The 20428-nt window shown below is 52.0% G+C and overlaps 1 protein-coding gene across 1 annotated transcript in view; it reads left to right on the top strand.

Moving 5' to 3' along the window:
• The first annotated feature begins 10243 nt into the window (after positions 1–10243).
• Pick1 (protein interacting with PRKCA 1) overlaps positions 10244–20428 on the top strand; it is a 17135-nt gene continuing 6950 nt past the window's right edge. Inside the window, exons 1-5 of the mRNA XM_013024796.1 lie at positions 10244–10400; positions 10546–10643; positions 12218–12329; positions 19525–19653; positions 19740–19752. Of these exons, the coding sequence (XP_012880250.1) occupies positions 10603–10643; positions 12218–12329; positions 19525–19653; positions 19740–19752 (295 nt within the window). The 5' untranslated portion in view covers positions 10244–10400; positions 10546–10602. The remainder of the gene's footprint in view (positions 10401–10545; positions 10644–12217; positions 12330–19524; positions 19654–19739; positions 19753–20428) is intronic.

Here is a 20428-nt window from a genome sequence, read left to right as displayed (position 1 = left end):
GGAGGCCAGGCTCACGGGGTGAGTGCCGCCCGTCCCAGGGCCTCAGTGAGCCATGCTGCCGTGGGGACCAAGTCACAGGGCTCCCCCAGACTTCTCCAGAATGTGCCCTGACCCCTGGGAGCACACCCACAGCGGGGCTGGGCCGCCAGAGAAAGCCAGGGCCAAAGGACTGGAAGTTTACAAAATGACACAGAGGACGAGAACCAGGAAGCCCGCCAGACAATGGGCGTCTGCTGCCCCAGAAGACGGACGGCGCGGTCCCTCCCCTCCCACGGCGGCCTGGGCCCAGCTGATGTCATTTTTCAGATGAGGAAACTGAGGCACATGGGAGGAGGGCCACACAGCCGGGGTCTGGAGTTTGCTCCACTAATTCCAGCTCAAGTCATCTCCTCCACGGCCTGCCTACCCTGAGAGAGCCTGAGGAGGGGAAGGAAGGGGACACAGGCTGATGACAGGCACCAGAATCACAGAAACCAGAGCTCCGGGGAGCTTCTGCTGCTCCTCCGGCTCATCTCTCCCCCGCACATACACGAACAGAGTGACCGTTCACAGGGTGGCACTGAGGGCCCCTAGCCATGCCTGGAAGCTAGGGACGGAGGGCTTCCTGGAGGAGGTGATCATGAATGGAGTCATGTAAAGGTGTAGCTCGCAGGGTGATTGAGAGAGGGGTGGGATAGAGCTGGCATTGGGAGAGAGATGGGGAGGGAGACTGAGTGGCATGGAAGAATATGAAGCTGGGTGCTGGGGCAGAGTGGGACAGAGACAATTCAGAAGTGGTCAGAGGGGAGGAGAGACTCAGCATTAAGGAGACTCCTGAGGACAGACAGGATGATCCCTGAGCTTAAAAGGGTCAGATTTATGTTCTAGAAAGATCACTGCTGCTGGTTCACCACTGGCTCATGCCTGTAATGCTTGCTATAGCTACTCAAGAGGCTGAGATCTGAGGCTCATGGTTCAAAGCCAGCTCAGGCAGGGAAGTCTGTGGCTCTAACTAGCAAAAAGCTAGAAGTAGAGGTTTGGCTCAAGTGGTAGAGCATCAGCCTTGTGTGAAAAAGCTCAGGGATAGCACCCAGGTCCTGAGTTCAAGTCCCAGTACAAGAACCACAACAAGGGCTGGGAAGGTGGCTCAGTGGTACAGTGCTTGCCTTGCATGCATGAGGCCCTGGGTTCGATTCCTCAGCACCACATAAGCAAAAAGAAAAGAGCCGGAAGTGGCACTGTGGCTCAAGTGGTAGAGCGCTAGCCTTGAGCTGAAGAGCTGAGGGACAGTGCTTAGGCCCAGAGTTCAGGCTCCATGACCAGACCCCCCCCCAAAAAAAAAAAAAAACCACAGCAAAAGCATCGCTGTCCCGTGGGTGCCAGTCTGCGCTGTGGCTGAGTCCCCAGCACCTTGCTCAGTGCACAGTAAAGGTTCAGAATCGATGCAGAGAGGCCAGCTGCACCCAGAGGCCATGGCAAATGAACAGCAGTGCCACGTTGGGCCTCTGTGGCACACATGGCAGGGGACATGGATCAAGCTCTTGTGTATTGTATTCATATGACGCTCAGAACACGTAGGATCGCTGTCCCTGCTTCTGGGAAGCCAAGGTGCAGACAGGTGCAGTGAGCTGGCCCAGGCATCGCAGCCAGTGAGAGATGGAAGGAAACGCATCAGACACCAGAGCGCTGGGCACAGAGATATGGGGAGACAATCCAGACGGATGAACCGGATGGTGGAGGACTAGACAGTGTCCCCTGGGCTCCGGCCTGGGTGACCAGGTGGAAGGTCATTTCATTTCCAGGCGGGGCACAGGGGGGCACACAGGCGTAGGGAGGGGCTGGCGGTGTCTTGGCTGCTGGGAGAGCCGGAAGGTCTGGAGTCTCGCAGATCTGTGGGGACGGGGGAAGGGCGGAATGAGCTCATAGGGCAAGTGGAGGCCTGCAGGGTGGAAAGGCCCCACTTAGACACTATTCTAAGCTTGTGTCACTTCAGTCTTCCCAATGATTTTCAAGCCCGGTGCTGGTGGCTCACTCCTGTAAACCTAGCTACTCAGGAGGCTGAGATCTGAGGATCAGGGTGCAAATGCAGCCCAGACAGTAAAATCTATGTGACTCTTATCTCATTAACTGCCAAAAAAGCCTGAAATGGAGCTGTGGTTCAAGTGGTGGAGCTCTAGCTAGCCTTGAGCAAAAAAGCTCAGGGAAAGCATCCATGCCCTGAGTTTGAACATGAAGACCAGCACGTAAGCACACGCACACATTTTCATATGGGAGCACGCACTACCCCTATTTGATAGATAGGGAAACTGAGGCAGGAGAAGTGACATCTAGAATGTCCAGGAGAGATGGAGTCCTATAAGAATAGAAAGTGTCTGGGCGCTGGTGGCTCACGCCTGTAATCCTAGCTACTCAGGAGGCTGAGATCTGAGGATCGAGGTTCAAAGCCAGCCTGGGCAGGGAAGTCTGTGAGACTCTTATTTCCAATAAAACACTCAAAAACCAGAAGTGGTGCTGTGGCTCAAGTAGTAGAGCGTTGGCCTTGAGCTAAAGAGCGCAGGGACAGTGTCCAAGCCTAGAGTTCAAGCCCCACGACTAACCAACCAACCAAACAAACAACAAAAGAAACGAATAGAAAGCCGTTAGCTGTTGTCAGAGCTGAGGGCCACAGAACACTGAGAATTTTCAAAATGTCACCCTCCAAATGGTAGAAATATTGACAAACTGCCAAATCTAAATAATCTTCTTTTTTTAACCAGGCCTTGAACTCAGGACTTTACTCTCTTGCTCAGCTTTTTGCTCACAGTTAATGCTGTATACCACTGAGCCAGGCTTCCAGCCCTTCATTTTGTTGGCTAATTGGAGATGGACTCTCAAGGCTTTTCTGCCCAGGCTGCTTCAGCTTCTGTTCTTTGCACCTCAGCGTTGTGAGTAGCTAGTATTACAGTTATTCCCAGTAAGTCTAAACATCTTAACATGATGTAAAAGACCTTACAGCCCCTGGGCTGGCGACCTACGTGACTTTGACTCTCACCACTGAGCTGCTGTGGTTCACACACACTGCACTGGTTGGTTCTACGTAGTGCCTTCACGTATGCCCTTCCCTCTGTGTGGAATGCCCTTCCCCGCTGCCCTCGCCGGCTCCGGGCTGATTCCCTCCCAGCCTCTGTGAATCAGCCTCTTCTGGAAGTGCCTTGACCTCCTGCAGGACCAGGGACTCCTTCCCTGTCTCCCACAAGGCTGGCTTCCTGAATTTACCACTTTAGTTCCACGGTCCCGCGCCCAGCCCCCGTGCCCCCGGCACACAGGGAAGGGCTGCATCTGCTTCCTGGGGACCTCCCTGGTGCTGGCACATCCTGGCTCAAGGCGCAGGGAGTCACGTGGCCTGGCTGTCTTCCTGGTCGTATCTGTAACTGAGTCACCCATCCCATCCAAAATGTAGAGGAGCTGGGTGCTACCAGATCTCTTCTAAGGATGGAGGCATCCAGAAGATGATCTGGGCTTGTGGGGGGGGCTAGTGGATGGGGGGCATTCCCCCTCCCCCCCAGCCCTGTGTTCCTGCTGGGAGGGAGAGAACAGGTTCGAGGAGGGCAGAGGTGGTAGAGAGCTCTGTCGGGCCTTCAGCAGACCAGACCCACCACAGAGGCTGGCTTGGTGCCCTGTGGTGTGCAGACAGGCCCCCCGCTGGCCATCAAAGAACAGCAGGAACCCCTCCCTCCAAGGATGGGGGAGGGGGAGGGAGGGTCTCCCACTATTCCCCACAGGCTGGGCCATCCGTCAGCCCTGAGCACAATGGGGTCATTAACCCCTGACCCCAGCCCCTTCTTAGCTACTTCCTCTGGAAGGGGCAGGCAGTCAACGACCCCTCTTAGACAGGGGCCCAGGAGACTGGCCCCTTGGGCTGGCTTTGAGGTCACAGCTCTGTCGGCTTTCTGTAGCTTGGATCCCAGGGTCTGCAGATCCTAGCCCTGGCTGCTCCAGGGACCTGGGGGTGCCTCTCATTCTCTACCACTCGTGGGGGCTACTGCTTGAAGCCAGAACAGACCGGGGTGGGGGATGGGGGGAGGAAGGGGACAAAAATCCCAAGACAGAGGTAGGAAGAGACTCTGGGAGAGCTGGGTAGACAGATGGCTTTCCTGTATCCAAAGTGTACAGCACCTAGTCCTTGTGCTTGTGAGAGGAGATGCCCAAATCTGAAATAAAATCTTTTCTTTTTGCGCCAGTCCTAGGGCTTGAACTCAGGGCCTGAGTACTGTTCCCTTAGCTTTATTGAGCCACCACTCAGATAGTAGAATGCTAGTTAAATGGAGATGAGTCACAGAACTTTCCTGCTGGAGCTGACTTCCATTTAGGATCCTCAGCTCTCAGCATCCCAAGCAGCTGGGATTACAGGCATGAGCTACTACTGGCACCCAGCTAGAACAGTATCATTTCTAATGTCCTATCTTTGTGGGCGGGCCAGTGCTGGGGATTGAACTCAGAGCCTCATACTTGCTAGGCAAGCCAGCGTTCTTCTGCCCAAGCCATGCCCCCAGTCCCTCTAGATAAAATCTTAGCAAAGCAAATCCACTAAAGAAGGAGGTCCATCCCTCATGATGGAGCTGCGTCTGCCTGGAAATGCATCTGCCTGTGTACAGCTGTGGGCACAGTGGGTCAGGGAGCTCTGAGTCAGTTCTGGGTGTGGTTATGAGCAGGTAGCGATTAAGATGGTCCCTTTGGGGGTGGTGTCTCTGTACCATCTTTTACAACTTCCTGTAATGCTGTAGTTATTTGAAAATACAGAACCTACCTTATTTACATTGGTTGTTTTGTGTTTTTTTTTTTGGTTATGTGTGTGTGTGTTTGTATGCATGTATGCATGCTTGTATCAGGGCTTGAACACAGGACCTCATGCTTATGTGTCTTTCTTGCTCACTGGCACTTAACCCTTGAGACACACCTCCAGGCTGGCATTTGGCTGGTTAGTTGGAGACAAAGTCTTGCAGACCTTCAGATCTCTGCCTCCTAAGTAGCTAGAATTCCACAAGGGGGAAACCACCCACCAGCGCCCAGCTTTACATGTGATTTTTGACCAAGTATGGTCAAATAATAATTTTCAAAAAATCAAAGAAATTTCAAAAGCAAAAGCTCTCCATTTCTGCTTGTGCATTTCGCAGCTCGACATCTGTGGAGAAGATCCCGGTCCTGTATTACCATCTGTGTTTAAAGGGTTGCATGACCTGTGAAGTGTTTCCCTGCCTTTCTTTGAAATCAAAAGAAATCTAAATTTTCTAGGAGGTCCTTAGTGGGCATGCGTTGTGTTTGACGGTAGTAGGCAGTACCACACACCAAGCACCTGCAGTGAGTGCTAAGGCCAGTGCATTCTGAGCATGCGCAGGTTTTCCCTCACAAGGCCTCCTGTCAAAGCTTAGGCCAAAAAAAAAAGCATCTGCAGGTACCAAAGAGACCCCCCCAAATTTGCTTCAAAATAAGGTGTACTGAGCTGGGTGTGGTGGCTCAAGTCTGTAATCCTAGCTACTCTGGAAGCTGAGACCCAGACTCTCATGATTCATGGTCAGCTCAGGTAAAAGGGTCTTGATGAGCTGGGAAGGTGGCTCAGTGGTAGCGCGCTTGCCTTGCATGCATGAGGCCCTGGGTTCGATTCCTCAGCACCACATAAGCAAAAAGAAAAAAGCCGGAAGTGGTGCTGTGGCTCAAGTGGTAGAGCGCTAGCCTTGAGCTGAAGAGCTGAGGGACAGTGCCCAGGCCCAGAGTTCAGGCCCCATGACAGGACCCCCCCCGAAAAAAAGGGTCTTGAGACACACACCACTAATCTCAATCAATAACAAGTTGAGTGTGAGCCAGGTGCTCAGGAGGCTGAGATCTGAGGATTGGAATTTAAAGCCAGACTGGGCAGAAAACTCCATGAGACTCTTCTCTCCAAGAGGAGCTGTGGCTCAAAGTGGTAGAGGACTAGCCTTGAGCATAAAAAGCTCAGAGATAGTGCCCTGAGTTCAAGCCCCCATGACCAAACCCCCCTCCCCCAAAAAAGTTGAGCGTGTGGTGTATGTCTGTCATCCCAGTTACATTGGGTAGAGTAAATAGGAGGATTACAGTCCAGCCCACTAGGGCAAGAAGTGAGACCCTCTCCAAACTAATTGGAGCAAGGCTGTGGCTCAAAGTGGAAGAGAACATTGCTAGAAAGTGCACAACTCTGAGTTCAAACCCCATTACAGTAATAACAATAAAGATAACCATAATGATGGTGGTGTGGTGATGATGATGTGTGCTGGGAAGGAAAGGGACGTGGCATGGGCTGGGCTGGGCTGAAAATAGAGCAAGATAACTGGTGGAAATTTGGTCTGGAAATTTGCGGGAGCTTGGCTAACAGCTAAGCACTGGGCATGGTGGAGAACCTGCAGTAGAACAGAGACCTTCGACCTCCTGAAACTCCCGTCCAGGCCAGTGGGGGTGTCTAGGTGCTGATCGGACTCCTGGGACAGCAGAGCTCGGGTGGCCACACCTTCACCCCGTGGATTGTGGAGGAGAGAGGGTGAGGGCCTTCACATCTGTCTCCAGGTGTCAGAGCCTTCCTGACCTCCACCCCCATCTCACACTGGAGGTCACTCGGCCTTGGAGAGGGCAACACTCAAGGATGCTGGTTCTGCTCTTAGTTCTGTTCAAAGTAAGAGGCTACCAGGTTTCTGATTCAGAATCTCCAAGGATGCTGTGAGGTGGGGCCTGGCATCTTCACAGGCAATATCTTCTCACTGGAGTCTGCACTGCCTGAAAGAGGGGAGGGGGAGAGGGAGGAGGAGGGGAGGGGGAGCGCACAGACCCACCCCCCTCCCCATCGATGGCGGGGGGGGGGTTGCAGGGAACAATCAAGCACTGTCTCTCTCCTCCCCTCCCCGCTGGCTCTACTGCTTTCATCACTGACCTAACCCAGAGGGCAGAGTGCTGGGGGGCAAAGAGGGTCAGGGAGGGTCAGAGGTCAACCCACTGCAAGCCAAGCTGAGCCAGGAATGGAGCCACTCAGGGGATGATGGGAAGGCCTACAACTCACCCTGGCTGAATCAGCTAGGGCTCCACCAAAGCTGGGAATTACTGAGTGGCTTTAGGCTGGAGGGGCATTTCCCATCCCCTACTGTCCTGTTGTCTCTGTGTCCCCCCCTCCACCATCCCGCCCTCCCCCCCACCCCCGCCTCCCACAGCCTGCCTAGGGAGCCACTGGGCTCCAGGCATATGCAGGTAGCTGCTCTCCTCTGCCAGAGTCCTGTGCCTGGTGGGCAGGTCTGGGGGGCCTGGTTTTGGAATGGAGGCACCCCCCCCAAGTCTGGATCCCCCTCACCTGGCCTCCCCCATGACCATCATTTGTGGGGCAGCACCAATTTGTGGATAACCTTGGCTCCCTCCCCCTCCCTTGGAAGTGCTGCCCCCCCTTGCCACAAGGACACGGCGTGGAGCCCCTCTCAGCCACGTCTACAGGTCCCGTCACCATTTCCCATTGTCCTGCCCGACTCTGAAATCATGAGGCCCGCTGTGTTCTGGTGACTTATACTGATGGATTAATGAGTGAGTCAAACCTACTTCTGGCTTTGTGTGTGTCTGTGTCTGTGTGTATGCGCACTGGTACTGGGGCTTGCACTTGGAGTCCCCTTAGCTAATACACCACTTGAGCCACACCCTCTACTTTAGGCTATTTTTGGTAGTTAATTGGGGATGAGAGTCTCAGGCACTTTCCTCGGCTGGCTTCAAACTGCCATCCTCAGCTCTTAGTGTCCTGAGTAGCTAGGAATATAGGAGCAGGTCACCAGCACCTGGCTTCCCCGTTGCTTTTTTTTATGTTCAAGGCTGGCACTCATCCATGTGAGCCACAGCTCTACCTCTGGCTTATTGCTCGTTAACTAGAGATGAGAATCTCACAGACTTTCCTGCCCGGGCTGGCTTCAAATTCCAGTCCTGAGATCTCAGCCTCTTTGAGTAGCTAGGATTACAGGCATGAGCCATCAGCACTGGCACCTTTGGCTTTTTGACCATTATGGCAGCTGTCAGTGCCAAACAGTGGGCCAGAGTGAGGACTGTAGTGGTGATGGCACTGGCTAAAGGGCAGAGGGCCGGGCACCACCCAGTGTGCCTGCGCCCAACACCATCCATCCTCCACAAACTACGAAGAGGCCCAGGCTACAGACAGCCCTGAGGCAGGTGGTGACAGTTGCTGGTGTCCTGGCTGTTCTGATGCCCCAGGAGCTATTTCTGCTAATGACCACCAGGTGGCAGCATAATCCTAGGAAAGAGTGTAGAGGGGACCATCTCTTAAGGACCTGTTCTGAGCCTGGGAACCAGAGGGGGACCCAAGTCAGTTCCAGAGAGGGACTGGCACTTATTTAGGGTCACACGGCTCTCAGTGGTATGGCCCAGTCAGGTCAGCAACCCAGGAGAGAGAGGATCTGAGCTGAGTGACTGAATTCACCCAGGTTTCCTAGAATCCCACCATCTTTAAAGAAGGTGTCCTGGAAGTCTGAGACCCCACTGACCCCTCATTCACCTGCTGAGAAAACCCAGGCCATTGCCACTGTCCAAGCCAGGCATCTCTCCTCTTCAGCCCTTCAGATCCCTCCCTGTCATGTTTCATCTGTAACTCATATAGGAAAGATGTCCCCAGAACTCTCCTCCCTTCTGCAAGAGCCATATGGTTTCCACAGTGCTTAACACAATTCGTTATTATATAAACTCTAAGTCCCAATTTCAATTATCCTCTTTGTTTTTAAATTTTAATTATTAGCCAGGTGCCGGTGGCTCACTCCTGTAATCCTAGCTACTCAGGAGACAGAGATCTGATGATTGTGGTTCAAAGCCAGCCCAAGTAAGAAAGTCAGTGAGATTCTTATCTCCAATTAACCACCAGAAAACTAGAAGTGGAGTTGTGGCTAGAGCACTACCTTGAGCAAAAGAGCTTGGGGACAGCATCCAGGCCCTGAGTTCAAGTCCCATGACAAAACAATTTTTATTGATACACATGAGTTGTACAAGGGGATTTCATGGTGACATTTCCACAGAGGCATATACTGTAACCTGATCAGCCTACCCCTTCCATCTCTCTCCTTTATCTTACTCCTCTATCTTAAAATCACCTCCAACAGGTTTCATTGTTCTATTTTCTTTTCTTTTTTCTGAAAACATTTTGTTTAGTCGTAAAAATCCTTGTTAGGTTATGTGTACAGTGTTTCTTGGTCAACATGGCTTTCCTCCATTCTCTCCCATCTTCCACCTCCTGTCCCTACCTGCAAGTTGCATAGTTCATTTTTCACATTGTTGAATATAATGACTTCGTTTACTCACCCTTCTTTCATTAAGGTAATCCCCCTCTGCCCACCCTCTACCAAAACATATCCCCGTCCTAGTATTCGTTGTATTTTTTTTTTTGTGTTTTTGTTTGTTTTGGTCGGTCGTGGGGCTTGAACTCTGGGCGCTGTCCCTCAGCTCTTCAGCTCCAAGCAAGAGCTCTATCACTTGAGCCACAGCACCTTCCGGTTTTCTGATGGCTTATTGGAGACAAGAGTCTCAGGGCTTTTCCTTCCCAGGCTGGCTTTGAACCACGATCCTCAGATTTCAGCCTCCTGAGTAGCTAGGATGACAGGCGTGAGCCACCGGCGCCTGGCCTGTTTTAATGAACAGTAGTTGTTCAGAGTTGTGCCTTTGCATCATCGTCCTGTTTTCATACCTGCAAGCAAACTTCCTTAGCCATATTCTTCCTCGGGCACCCCCATCGCCAGCTTTCTCCGCTCATGTTGGCATCCCCCCCCCCAAAAAAAAGCCCGTTCTGCTCTCCCTGACCATGTCTTTCTAGTAGTCAACGCAGTTTCCTAGCGCAAGGCTTGACAACGTGAGAGGGAAGCTCCCGGGGTCTGTGGCCGCGGCACTGCGCCCCCGGTAACCCGGCCCGGGGATGCTTTCGTTGCCACGGCAACCGCCAGGCCCGAAGTGGTCCCCAGAGTGCCGCTAAGGAAGCTGGGAGGAACCCTGCCCTCCCCACGATGGCGCTAGCCACGGGGCAAAGCGCGGGGCTCGGGACTGTCAGCCCGCCTAGACCTTTCTTTTGTTCCGTTTTTTTCCCCCACAGTAACGTCGAAGAGCCCACACTGGCTCTGCTTCCCGCTTCGGAGAGTCCAGGAACACGGAAGGAAGCAATATTTGAGGAGACCGGGGCCGGCCTCCGGGTGGGGAAGGCGGGACTTCCGCTCCCTGCCGGAAGTGACGACACAGTCGCGGCCGCCGCCAGGTGGAACGGCAGGTGGGCTCAGGTGCCAGCCTGGCCCGGGCCCGGTTGTGAGACCGACGCTTCCGGTGAGCGACAGGAGCAACTCTCGAGGGCCTGGAGACCCGTGGGACGGGCTCTGGGGTAGGAGCCCATCGCCCTGGCCGGGAGTGCCCCCCTATATCTAGTAAGAGCCCGCAGGCCCTCCCGCCGATGGCCCTCCTGGGTGGGGAGGGAAGGGGAGGAAAGGCCCCGGACCGCGGGCCCCAGCCCGGCGGCGCGGCCGGGCGCTCGGGGCCCTCACCCAGTGCCTTTCTCTCTTCTGGCCCCAGTTCCCCATTCCCCTGGCGACCTGGGCGGTTGGCCAGCCCATCCCTACACTCGGAACCATGTTTGCAGACTTGGATTATGACATCGAGGAGGATAAACTGTGAGTATTTTGGTTTCCCCCCAAGACCCGCAAGTTCAGCAGGCCCAGCCCCATGTCCTCGGGCTTCCCAGTTGTGAAACCCTTGCTTCAGCCAGGCACCGGTGCCTCACGCTGGTAATCCTAGCTACTCAGAAGATATGAGATCTGAGGATTGTGGTTCAAAGCCAGCCTGGGCAGGAAACTGTGAGACTGTCATATCCAGTTAATCACCAAGAAGCTGGAAGTGAAGCTGTGTGAGCCACACACACACACACACACACACACACACACACACCCCTTGCCCCGCAGCTGGGAGATGGCTCCAATTGGTTGACACACACACACACACCCCTTGCCCCGCAGCTGGGAGGACCCAGTTGTAACACACACACACACATACACACACACACACGGTTGTAACACACACACACACACACACCATGCCCCGCAGCTGGGAGGACCCAGTTGTACTGAAGCAAAAGTGGCCCTGTCCTTCCAGGGCTCACAGATGGCTCCAATCCCATTTGACTGAGGGACAGAGCAGATGGAGCAGTACTTCTGCCCAGGAGCCAGCTCCTGGAGGTAGCATTTGAGCCCAGTTTTGAAAGCTGGAGGAGCTCATACCTCTCTGCAGCAGATTATTAGTAGGACAGGTTTTCAAGAATTAAATTTGTCTGCCCATTAGAAAATATTCTCTGCACAATGACTAGGTCTCATGCTTTCTTAGGCTTATGGGTCACTAACCACTGTTTTTTGAATGAGTGAATAAACTAATATGTGAGTCTTTACAACAGCACATAAGTAAATGCTAAATTATAGTGAAGAGTGAGGTAATTGAGTAGAACAGTTGAAAGATTAAGCAAGAGGAATGTCGGGTGGCTCAAGCCTGTAATCCTAGCTACTCAAGAGGCTGAGATCTGAGAATCACGGTTCAGGAAAGACAGTGAGACTCATCTCCAGTAAACCACTAGAAAACTGGAAGTGGCCCTGTGGCTCAAGCAGTAGAGCGCTTGCCTTGAGATGAAGAGCTGAGGGACAGCGCCCAGGCCCAGAGTTCAAGCCTCATAACTGACCAAAAAAAAAAAGAGTCTCACTGACTTTCCTGCCTGGGCTGGCTTTGAACCATGATCCTCAGATCTCAGCCTCCTGAGTAGCTAGGATTACAGGTGTGAGTCACCGGCGCTCAGCACTCTGAGACTCTTATTTCCAATTAACCACCAGAAAACCAGAAGTGGTGTTGTGGCTTAACATGGTAGAGCACTAACCTTGAGCTGAAGAGCTCAGGGACAGGGCCCAGGCCCACAGTTCAAGCCCCATGACCAGAAAAGAAAGGCAGGCAGGCAGGCAGGCAGGCAGGCAGGCAAGCTGGAGGATAGTTGGGTAAAGAAGGAAAAACTTTCCAAAGGAAGATAGAGAGAATGTGACTCCCAGAATCCCATGTCCAATAGACTAGCAGCTCTAGCTTTGACTCCACATCTGCATGACTCCCAGAACTGTGGTCCAGTACAGATTGCTCTCTGACCTTGGTGTTGGGAGGCCCACCCCTGCAATCACTCTTCCTCCAGGAACTGAGCCCCACTTGCCTTTCTCTCCAGCGGAATCCCCACTGTGCCTGGGAAGGTGACCCTGCAGAAGGATGCCCAGAACCTGATTGGGATCAGCATCGGGGGTGGGGCACAGTACTGCCCCTGCCTCTACATCGTCCAGGTACAAGGCACTTGCGTGTGGGCCAGGGCTTGAATCCCCTCCCTGCTTGGGTATGCCAGAGCCAGGTTTATTTCTCCACTCTGCAAAAATGGGCTGCTTCTCCTCCCACCTCAGCACACCCTCTGACCACCTGAGCCATCCGTTTTCTCTGCTCTTTTAGCTTGATCTTTGACTTCTTGGCATCCATTTCAACCATCTGCTTGTTCCTTGCTCTGCATCTGGCTGTTTCACCAGACACTTGGCAGGCTGCATTCTATCTTTTCATTGTAATTAGTGCTAGGTGTCAGGTACAGTGCCTGCCATGTAAAGAATGTTCAAAAAGCCTTTAGTGAGCCAGTGCCTCACATCTGTAATTCTAGCTACTCAGGAGGCTAAGATTTTGAGGATCCAGGTTCAAAGACAGCCCAGGCAAATCCAAGAGACTCTTACCTCCAGTTAACTATCGAAATGCTGGAAGTACAGGTGTGGCTGAAATGTTAGAGTACCAGCCTTGAACAGAAAAGCCTGATGAGAGTGGAAGGCTCTGATTTCAAGTTGCCAGTCTTGGGTGCTTGTCCATTGGAAATGAGAAGATAGTAAAGTACAGATACCTTGAGTCTGAGTCTGAATGCCAGCTGACCTGTTTACTAGCAAGTTCCTTATGCTCTTTGGGCCCCAGCCTCCAGCCCCAGCTGGAAAGTTAGGGTTTAATGAAGTAAGCCACTCATCTTTGGCTTCTTATGAAAAAAGCAGTGAGATGACCAGCCACCATGCTGGGCACAAGATGCATCACCAGGTAGCAGCTGTGCATGTTTCCAGATGCTCCATGGTGGGAATGACTGTGTTCCTGCCTGGGAAGCTGCTCTTCCCATGTTGTGTCCGCTGCGGCCCAGGTCTAGGGATGAACTTGCTCTGGGGCCTTTTCGCCAGGTGGCTACTTAGCCACAGTTGACCTCTCTGAAGCCTTGGAAGGAACTGATCCTTACTGTGTTGTTGCCCTTGGTGGCAGACAAGAGTTAACAGTCTCTGGGAAGAGCAGCTGGGCTTGCCTCTGTCCAGGGTGCTGCCTCCAAGAGTACTTTGGCTTCCTCTGCCCCAGAGGCCTAGGAGAGCCTTCCACAGGCCAAGACTCCTAAGCATGTGCCTGCTCAGCTCCAGCACCTCTTCTCCCATCCCTCAGAGACCCAAGGACAATCTTTGTTTAGTAGGAACTGGGTTTTGTTCCTAAAATTCAGCTTTGTTGGTATGTAACAAGTCAGGAGCACCAAAAGGTCCTGCCCTATCCTTCTTACCTCTGCCCCTATCCCCTCACCTCTGCAGCTACTTCTTTAGACATGGTGTCCACTCTTCTCAGAATGCAGCTGCTCTCTCTTTGTCTCTTTCTTTCCCCACTGTGCTGGGGCTTGAACTCAGGGCCTAGGCTTTCACTGGACTTGTTTTCTAGCATACTACCACTTGAGCCACAGCTTCACGTTCAGCCTTTGCTGGTCAATTGGTGGTAAGTCTTATGAACTTTCCTGCCTTGGCTAGCTTCCAACTTCAATCTTCAGATCTCAGCCTCCTGAGTAGCTAAGATTAGAGGTGTGAGCCACGTACCTGGCTTGTCTTTATTTATTTATTTTTGATTGGTTATGGGGCTTGAACTCAGGGCCTGGCTCTATCCCTGAGCGCTTTCTGCTCAAGGCTAGTGCTCTACCACTTTGAGCCACAGCTCCACTTCTGGTTTTCTGGTGGGTCACTAGAGATAAGAATCTCACAGACTTTCCTGCTCAAGCTGGCTTTGAACTTTGGTCCTCAGATCTCAGCCTCCTGAGTAGCTAGGATTATAGGTATGAGCCATTTGCGCCTGGCCGAAAAATTTCTTTTTAATTATAAGATTAATCGTTATTCAAATCTTTTAACTATTTTTAAATTGTGTTGTTTGGGTTTTGTTTTTTTTGTAGGTGAGCTTTCTTTATATGTTCTGGATATTTTAATTCTCTATGAAATACATGATTTACAAATACTTTCTCCCGGGGCTGGGAAGTTGGCTCAGTGGTAGAGCGCTTGCTTTGCATGCCTGAGGCCCTGGGTTCGATTCCTCAGCACCACATAAGCAAAAAGAAAAAAGCCAGAAGTGGTGCTGTGGCTCAAGTGGTAGAGCGCTCGCCTTGAGCTGAAGAGCTGAGGGTCAGCGCCCAGGCCCAGAGTTCAGGCCCCACGACTGGACCAAAAAAACAAACAAACAAACAAAAAAACCAAATACTTTCTCCCATCCTATGGGTTGCCTTTTTACCCTGCTGAGGGTTCATCCAGATGCACAAATTAATCCTTTTTTTTTTTTAATGAGTCCAACTCGTCTGTTTTCTTGTGCCTCTGGTGTCATATCTGTTGTATTGCTGGCAGAGTCTCCATGGTGGAGCTCTTGCCCTGTATTTTCCTGTAAGGGTATGTTACAGATATCAGAGTTAATTTCTGTGTGTGGTGTCAGGGAGCATTCGGCTTTGTCTCTCCTGTGGGGACACTTCTGGTTTTCTGGTGGATTACTGGAGATAAAAGTGTTACTGTCTTTCCTTCCCAGGCTGGCTTTGAACCGTGATCCTCATATCTCAGCCTCCTGAGTAGCTAGGATTATAGGCGAGAGCCACCGGCGCCCGGCTCTCACTATATTATTTTGATATAGCTATATATACATAATTTATAGCTTCATTAGGAAAATAAGAAGCAGAAGATTGGTTAAATTCTGTTTGAAATGGTTGTTTTACTTTTTCTTTCTTTCTTTCTTTTTTTTTTTTTTTGGTTGGTCATCAGGTCTGAACTCTGGGCCTGGGCGCTGTCCCTAAGCTCTTCAGCTCAAGGCTAGCACTCTACTACTTGAGCCAAGCATCACTTCTGGCTTTTTCTGCTTATGTAGTACTGAGTAATCAAATGCAGGGCCTCATGCATGCAAGACAAGCTCTCTCCCACTGAGCCACCTTTCCAGCCCCGAGTTGTTTTACTTTTTAATCAGTATACATTAGTTGTACGGTTGTTTCATGATGATGTTTCCACATGTGTGTACAATGTCTCCACACGTGCATAGTTTGGCCAGGGTTTATTCTGGGGCCCCTCTGTAGTGGTGGTACCATAGTGTTTTGAGCACTGTAGCTTTGTAGGAAGGTTTGAGATCAGGATGTGTGAGTCTGCACACTTCATTTGTTTGGAGATTATTTTGGCTGTTCAAGGCCTTGAGATTCCATGTGAATTTTAAGATTTAGAATTTAGATACTTTTTTTTTGTCGGTCGTGGGGCTTGAACTCTGGGCTTGGGTGCTGTCCCTGTGCTTTTCAGCTCAAGGTGAGTTCTCTACTGCTTGAGCCACAGCGCCACTTCCAGTTTTCTAGTGGTTTATTGGAGATAAGAGTCTCACTGACTTTCCTGCCTGGGCTGGCTTTGAACTGTGATCCTCAGATCTTAGCCTCCTGAGTAGCTAAGATTATAGGCATGAGTCACTGGCACCCTGCTGAATTTAATCTTTTTTTTTTTTTGGTGGTTGTGGGGCTGGAACTCTGGGCCTGAGCACTGTCCCTGAGCTCTTTAGCTCAAGGTGAGTACTCTACTACTTGAACCATAGTGCCACTTCTGGTTTTCTGGTGGTTAATTGGAGATAAGATTCTCACGGACTTTCCTGCCCAGGCTTGCTTCAAACCGTGATCCTCAGATCTCAGTCTCCTGAGTAGCTAGGATTACAGGTGTGAGCCACCGGTGTCCAGCTTTGAATTTAGATTTTTATTTTAAAATTTTCTGTATCTCTGAGAAGTGTCATTGGGATTCTGACTGTGATTGCATGGAATCTGTAGACCATGATTGCATGGAATCTGGGTTAAGTCTTCTGGTTCACCAACATGGGATGTTGTCTTAGTTACTTTTTCATTTCTGTTACCAACTCCCAGAGAACAGTTAGAAGGAGGAAGGCCCTGGGGCCTTGCTGTTTGTGGCACACGTGGCCTTTCTGTGGCCTGGCTCTGCTCACTGTCCATGCCTTTCTTTGGCAGACATTCCATGTTCCTTCTCTAGCCTCCTGGATCTTTAGCTGCATGCATCCCCTCTTGGGCTGCCTGCAGGGGTCCTGGCCCTACCACTTGTGCCCTGGCCTTCTAGCCTTTGCTTTGACGTTTGGGTGGAAGCCAGCACAGCCCAGCACTACTGCACCTGTGGAAGCTCTGCACACTGACGGACTCTGCCACTAGAGTGCCCGCTATGCCTTCTGTATGCCAGCAAGCCAGCCTTGTGTGCACTCAGTGGTCCCATACCCACGTGACAGGACAGAGCTTCCTTCTAAAGTTGCCTTTCAAATGAATTAGAACCTATGTGCCCTGCCATGGGCGGGGTCTGGCCAGTTCCTCAAGGCCTCTTTCCCATGTCCTAATGCTAAGTACTTGGCTTCGTTTTAATGATCTGAATGTCCTCAGCAGCCATACTCGCCCAAACTGTTATAAGAAAACTGCAGGTTCGAACCTTCCTGCTCTGCTCTTTTTCACCACTCCTACTGTGGACTTGACTAGAAAGCACACAGCAGTACCCATGCCACAGTCTGGAAGCTGGGTTGAAATTTCTTCAGATGTCCTCCACTACATCAGCCTCCCACAGAGTCTCAAGGCACAGACAAAAGGCAGTTAAATCTTCTGGACTGTAACAGAGATGGCCACTAGCCCGTTCCCAGCAGAGTCCCCATTGCCTGAAACCTCGTGAGCACAGTCTGGGCTGTCTCCATTCCCGTTGTTGTTTTCAGTTGAGTTTTCCCCAGAAACATCTGTGGTGGGCTTACAGCATTCTAGAATTCTAGCTTGCATCTCCTACCTCTTCTAGATTCCTTTCACAAACTAACTCCAAAGGCTTAAGAACCACTTACCTGGGGCTGGGAAGGTGGCTCAGTGGTAGAGTGCTTGCTTTGCACGCATGAGGCCCTGGGTTCGATTCCTCAGCACCACATAAGCAGAAAAAGGTGGAAGTGGTGTTGTGGTTCAACTGGTAGAGTGCTAGCCTTGAGCTGAAGCGCTGAGGGACAGCACCCAGGCCCAGAGTTCAGGCCCCACGACCAACCAAAAAACAAAAAAAAAAACAAAACACTTACCTCTTCTCTGGTACCAATTTCTGTGTTGGTCAGACTTTTCATGGCGGTGGAAAAATGTCCACAGAGAGCAACTGGCCGTGTTCAGAGTTAGAGAACGTGGGGTGCAGCGGGTGTCATGGCCGCGGGAAGCAGAGAGGGAGGCTGTGGTGCTGCATCCTCCTTCCGCCTGTGGGCCATGCTGCCCACATTTGCAGTGGCCTTCCCCCTCAGCGAAACCTCCAGAAACCCCTCGCAGACGCACCCAGAGGTGCTCACACCTGCAATCCTAGCTACTCAGGAGGCTGAGATCTGAGGATCGTGGTTCAAAGCCAGCCTGAGCAGGAAAGTCCGTGAAACTTATCTCCAATAAGCCATCAGGAAAGCAGAAGTGACGCTGTGGCTCAAGTAGAGCGCTGGCCTTGAACTGAAGATCTCAGGGACAGCGCCCAGGCCCAGGGTTCAGGTCCCATGACCAACAAATACAACAAAAGAAACACCCAGAGGTGCACTCCACTACCTGCTGCTTCTCCTTCCAGCTAAGGTCACAGTCCATATTAGCCACTCCTGCCACCTCCCATTATTTACTGCTTTGCTTAACAGTGCCTTGTGGCTGTTCTCTTTAGGTGGTGCCAGGCGGCGCCTGGGCCTTGTGGATGCTAGGCAAATGTCCCTCACTGCGCTGCACACGCAGCCCTGTGGCTTCACCATGCTCATCTTTTACTGCCACTGTGGTATTTTCACCGTAATTCTGGAAGGTGGTAGAAAGAAACATATTATCTCATTATTTGTAGCACTGGAAGTAAACATCGTGAAGGGCCCTTTTGATGCTTTCTTATAAGACTTTAGGGACTAACGGTGCTGCCGAGGAGTGGTGTGAGAGCTGCTAATGATCCTGCTCCTAGCTGCTGCTTCTTGGGTCCAGTTTTGGGTCCAGTCTGTCCATGTGCTGGAGGTGGGGGCTGCTTTGCCCTTGTATTGCTCACACATTTGATCTTTGATGGACACACATTCTGAGAGCCTGTGAGTGCACGTCCTACTGAAGGGGTCATCTTGAGAAAAGGGCTCACCAAGATAGTGGGCCCTTGCTCAGGGCAGCTTTGGGTGGTTCTTTGAGGACTAAAGTGAGAACTGTATTGGGGTATTGAGGCAGCTTAGAGCATCATTATTGGGAAAACTTGAAGAAATCATATTGAAGCTGCATGAGTGTGGTGTGCATGCCTGAAATTCCAGCTTCTTGGGAAAACAAAGGTTGAAGAACTCAGGTCCAAGGGCAGCCCAGATAAAAGCCTGAGATCTATGTGACTTAGTGGTAGAGTGCTGGCCTAGCATTCAGGAAGCCCTGGGTTCAATTCCTTAGTACCACATAAACAGAAAAGGGTGGAAGTGATAGAGTGCTAGCCTTGAGCAAAAGAAGCTCAGGGACAGTGCCCAGGGCCTGATTTCAAGCCCCAGGACTGGCAAAAAAAAAAAAAATGCCTGGGACCCAATCGGACAAACTAAAAGCAAAAGGACTGGGGCACGGCTCAAGAGGTAGAGTGTTAGGATCCATCAGACCATCCCTGGGGACCATGCAGAGGCAAGCAGGCACGAAGATTATAGAAGGTTTGTTAGAGGGCCATATCTCCCCCTGGAGAGGGAGCAAATGGCGTCTGCTCCCATCCAGGTGGGTAACTCTGGAGCAAGTGTTGTGTTTAGGTAGCTTGGGGTTGGGGGGGGCTGGGGAGGGGAGGAGGAGTGAGGGAGTGGCCAGCTGTATGGCGGGAACTCTTGTGGCAGGGAGGAGCTGAGGGCCAGAGACGGGGATAATACTAACATCGATTACCTGCCTAGTAAGCCCAAGGCACTGGATTTTCTTTGGCACTGCCAAAGAGAGAAACCAAGGCATTGGAGGACCAGCTGCTCAGATGGGTGTGTGAGTGAGGGCTGGAGTGTGTGCTACTAGAAGAGGGAGGTTTCATGAGTTGGAACTTCCCTCCTGTCCTCCTTCCTCTCCCGCAAGAAGTTGGGTCATTTATTTCTGCCGCAGTTTTCCCCTTGCCCTCGCTGGCTTTCCTAGAAGCCAGCAGCAGTGGGGAGAGGAAGATGGCAGGGTGGCGCGAGGCCTCTCCTCAGGTGTCTCTGTCCCCCACCTCCTGCTCACCATAGGTATTTGATAACACGCCTGCAGCCCTAGATGGCACCGTGGCCGCCGGCGATGAGATCACTGGCGTCAATGGCAGGTCAATCAAGGGGAAGACCAAGGTGGAGGTGGCGAAGATGATTCAGGAGGTGAAGGTGAGCCTTGCTGCCTGGGGCCCTCACCCGTGCCTTAGTTTCTCCCCATTTACTTCTCAGTAAACACTCATCATGCTCCTGAACAGGTGCTGGGCCTGGGTGAGAGTGTGGACGGGACCACCAGGGAGCTGGCATGCGGGCAAGCCAGGCTGTCCCTGGCACGGCTCAAGTAGAGGCTGAAAGCCCACAGGTCAAAAGTTGGCGGCCTGGAGCCAGGTGCTGGTGGCTCACACCTGTCATCCTAGCTACTCAGGAGGCTGAGATCTGAGGATCACGATTCAAAACCAGCCTGGGCAGGAAAGTTCGTGAGACTCTTATCTACAATAAACCACCAAAAAACCGGAAGTGGTGCTGTGGCTGGCTCCCTGAAGAGCTCAGGAACAGCGCCTAAGCCGAGTTCAAAAGCCCCATGACCGAAATAAAAAAAAAAAGTTGGTGGGCTGTAATGATGCCAGCTGGGCTTGGGTTGGTGGGCTGTAATGATGCCAGCTGGGCTTGGGTTGGTGGGCTGTAATGATGCCAGCTGGGCTTGGGCGGACACATCCCTTATTCCTGCAGGAGCTTCTGGGTCAGTGGTCCCCCTCCATTCAGACTCCCTAGGACCAGCTGGGCTTCTATGCCCACAGTCCTATGCCTCTGCCCTCTGCTCCCACTTGCTAGCTGCCCCCGAGGCCTTGCCAGTGCCCTGCCTCCCCTGCACAGCCGCCACGGCGTCCTGACAGCTGGATGAAAGCAGGCACCAGGCCCCCACCTCTAGTCTGGCAGCGAGCCTGCG

This window comes from Dipodomys ordii, unplaced genomic scaffold, assembly GCF_000151885.1.
Source record: "Dipodomys ordii isolate 6190 unplaced genomic scaffold, Dord_2.0 Scaffold79, whole genome shotgun sequence".
Lineage (NCBI taxonomy): Eukaryota > Metazoa > Chordata > Mammalia > Rodentia > Heteromyidae > Dipodomys > Dipodomys ordii.
Note: the sequence above shows the minus strand (reverse complement) of the source record. Positions and strands in the feature narration are given on the sequence as shown.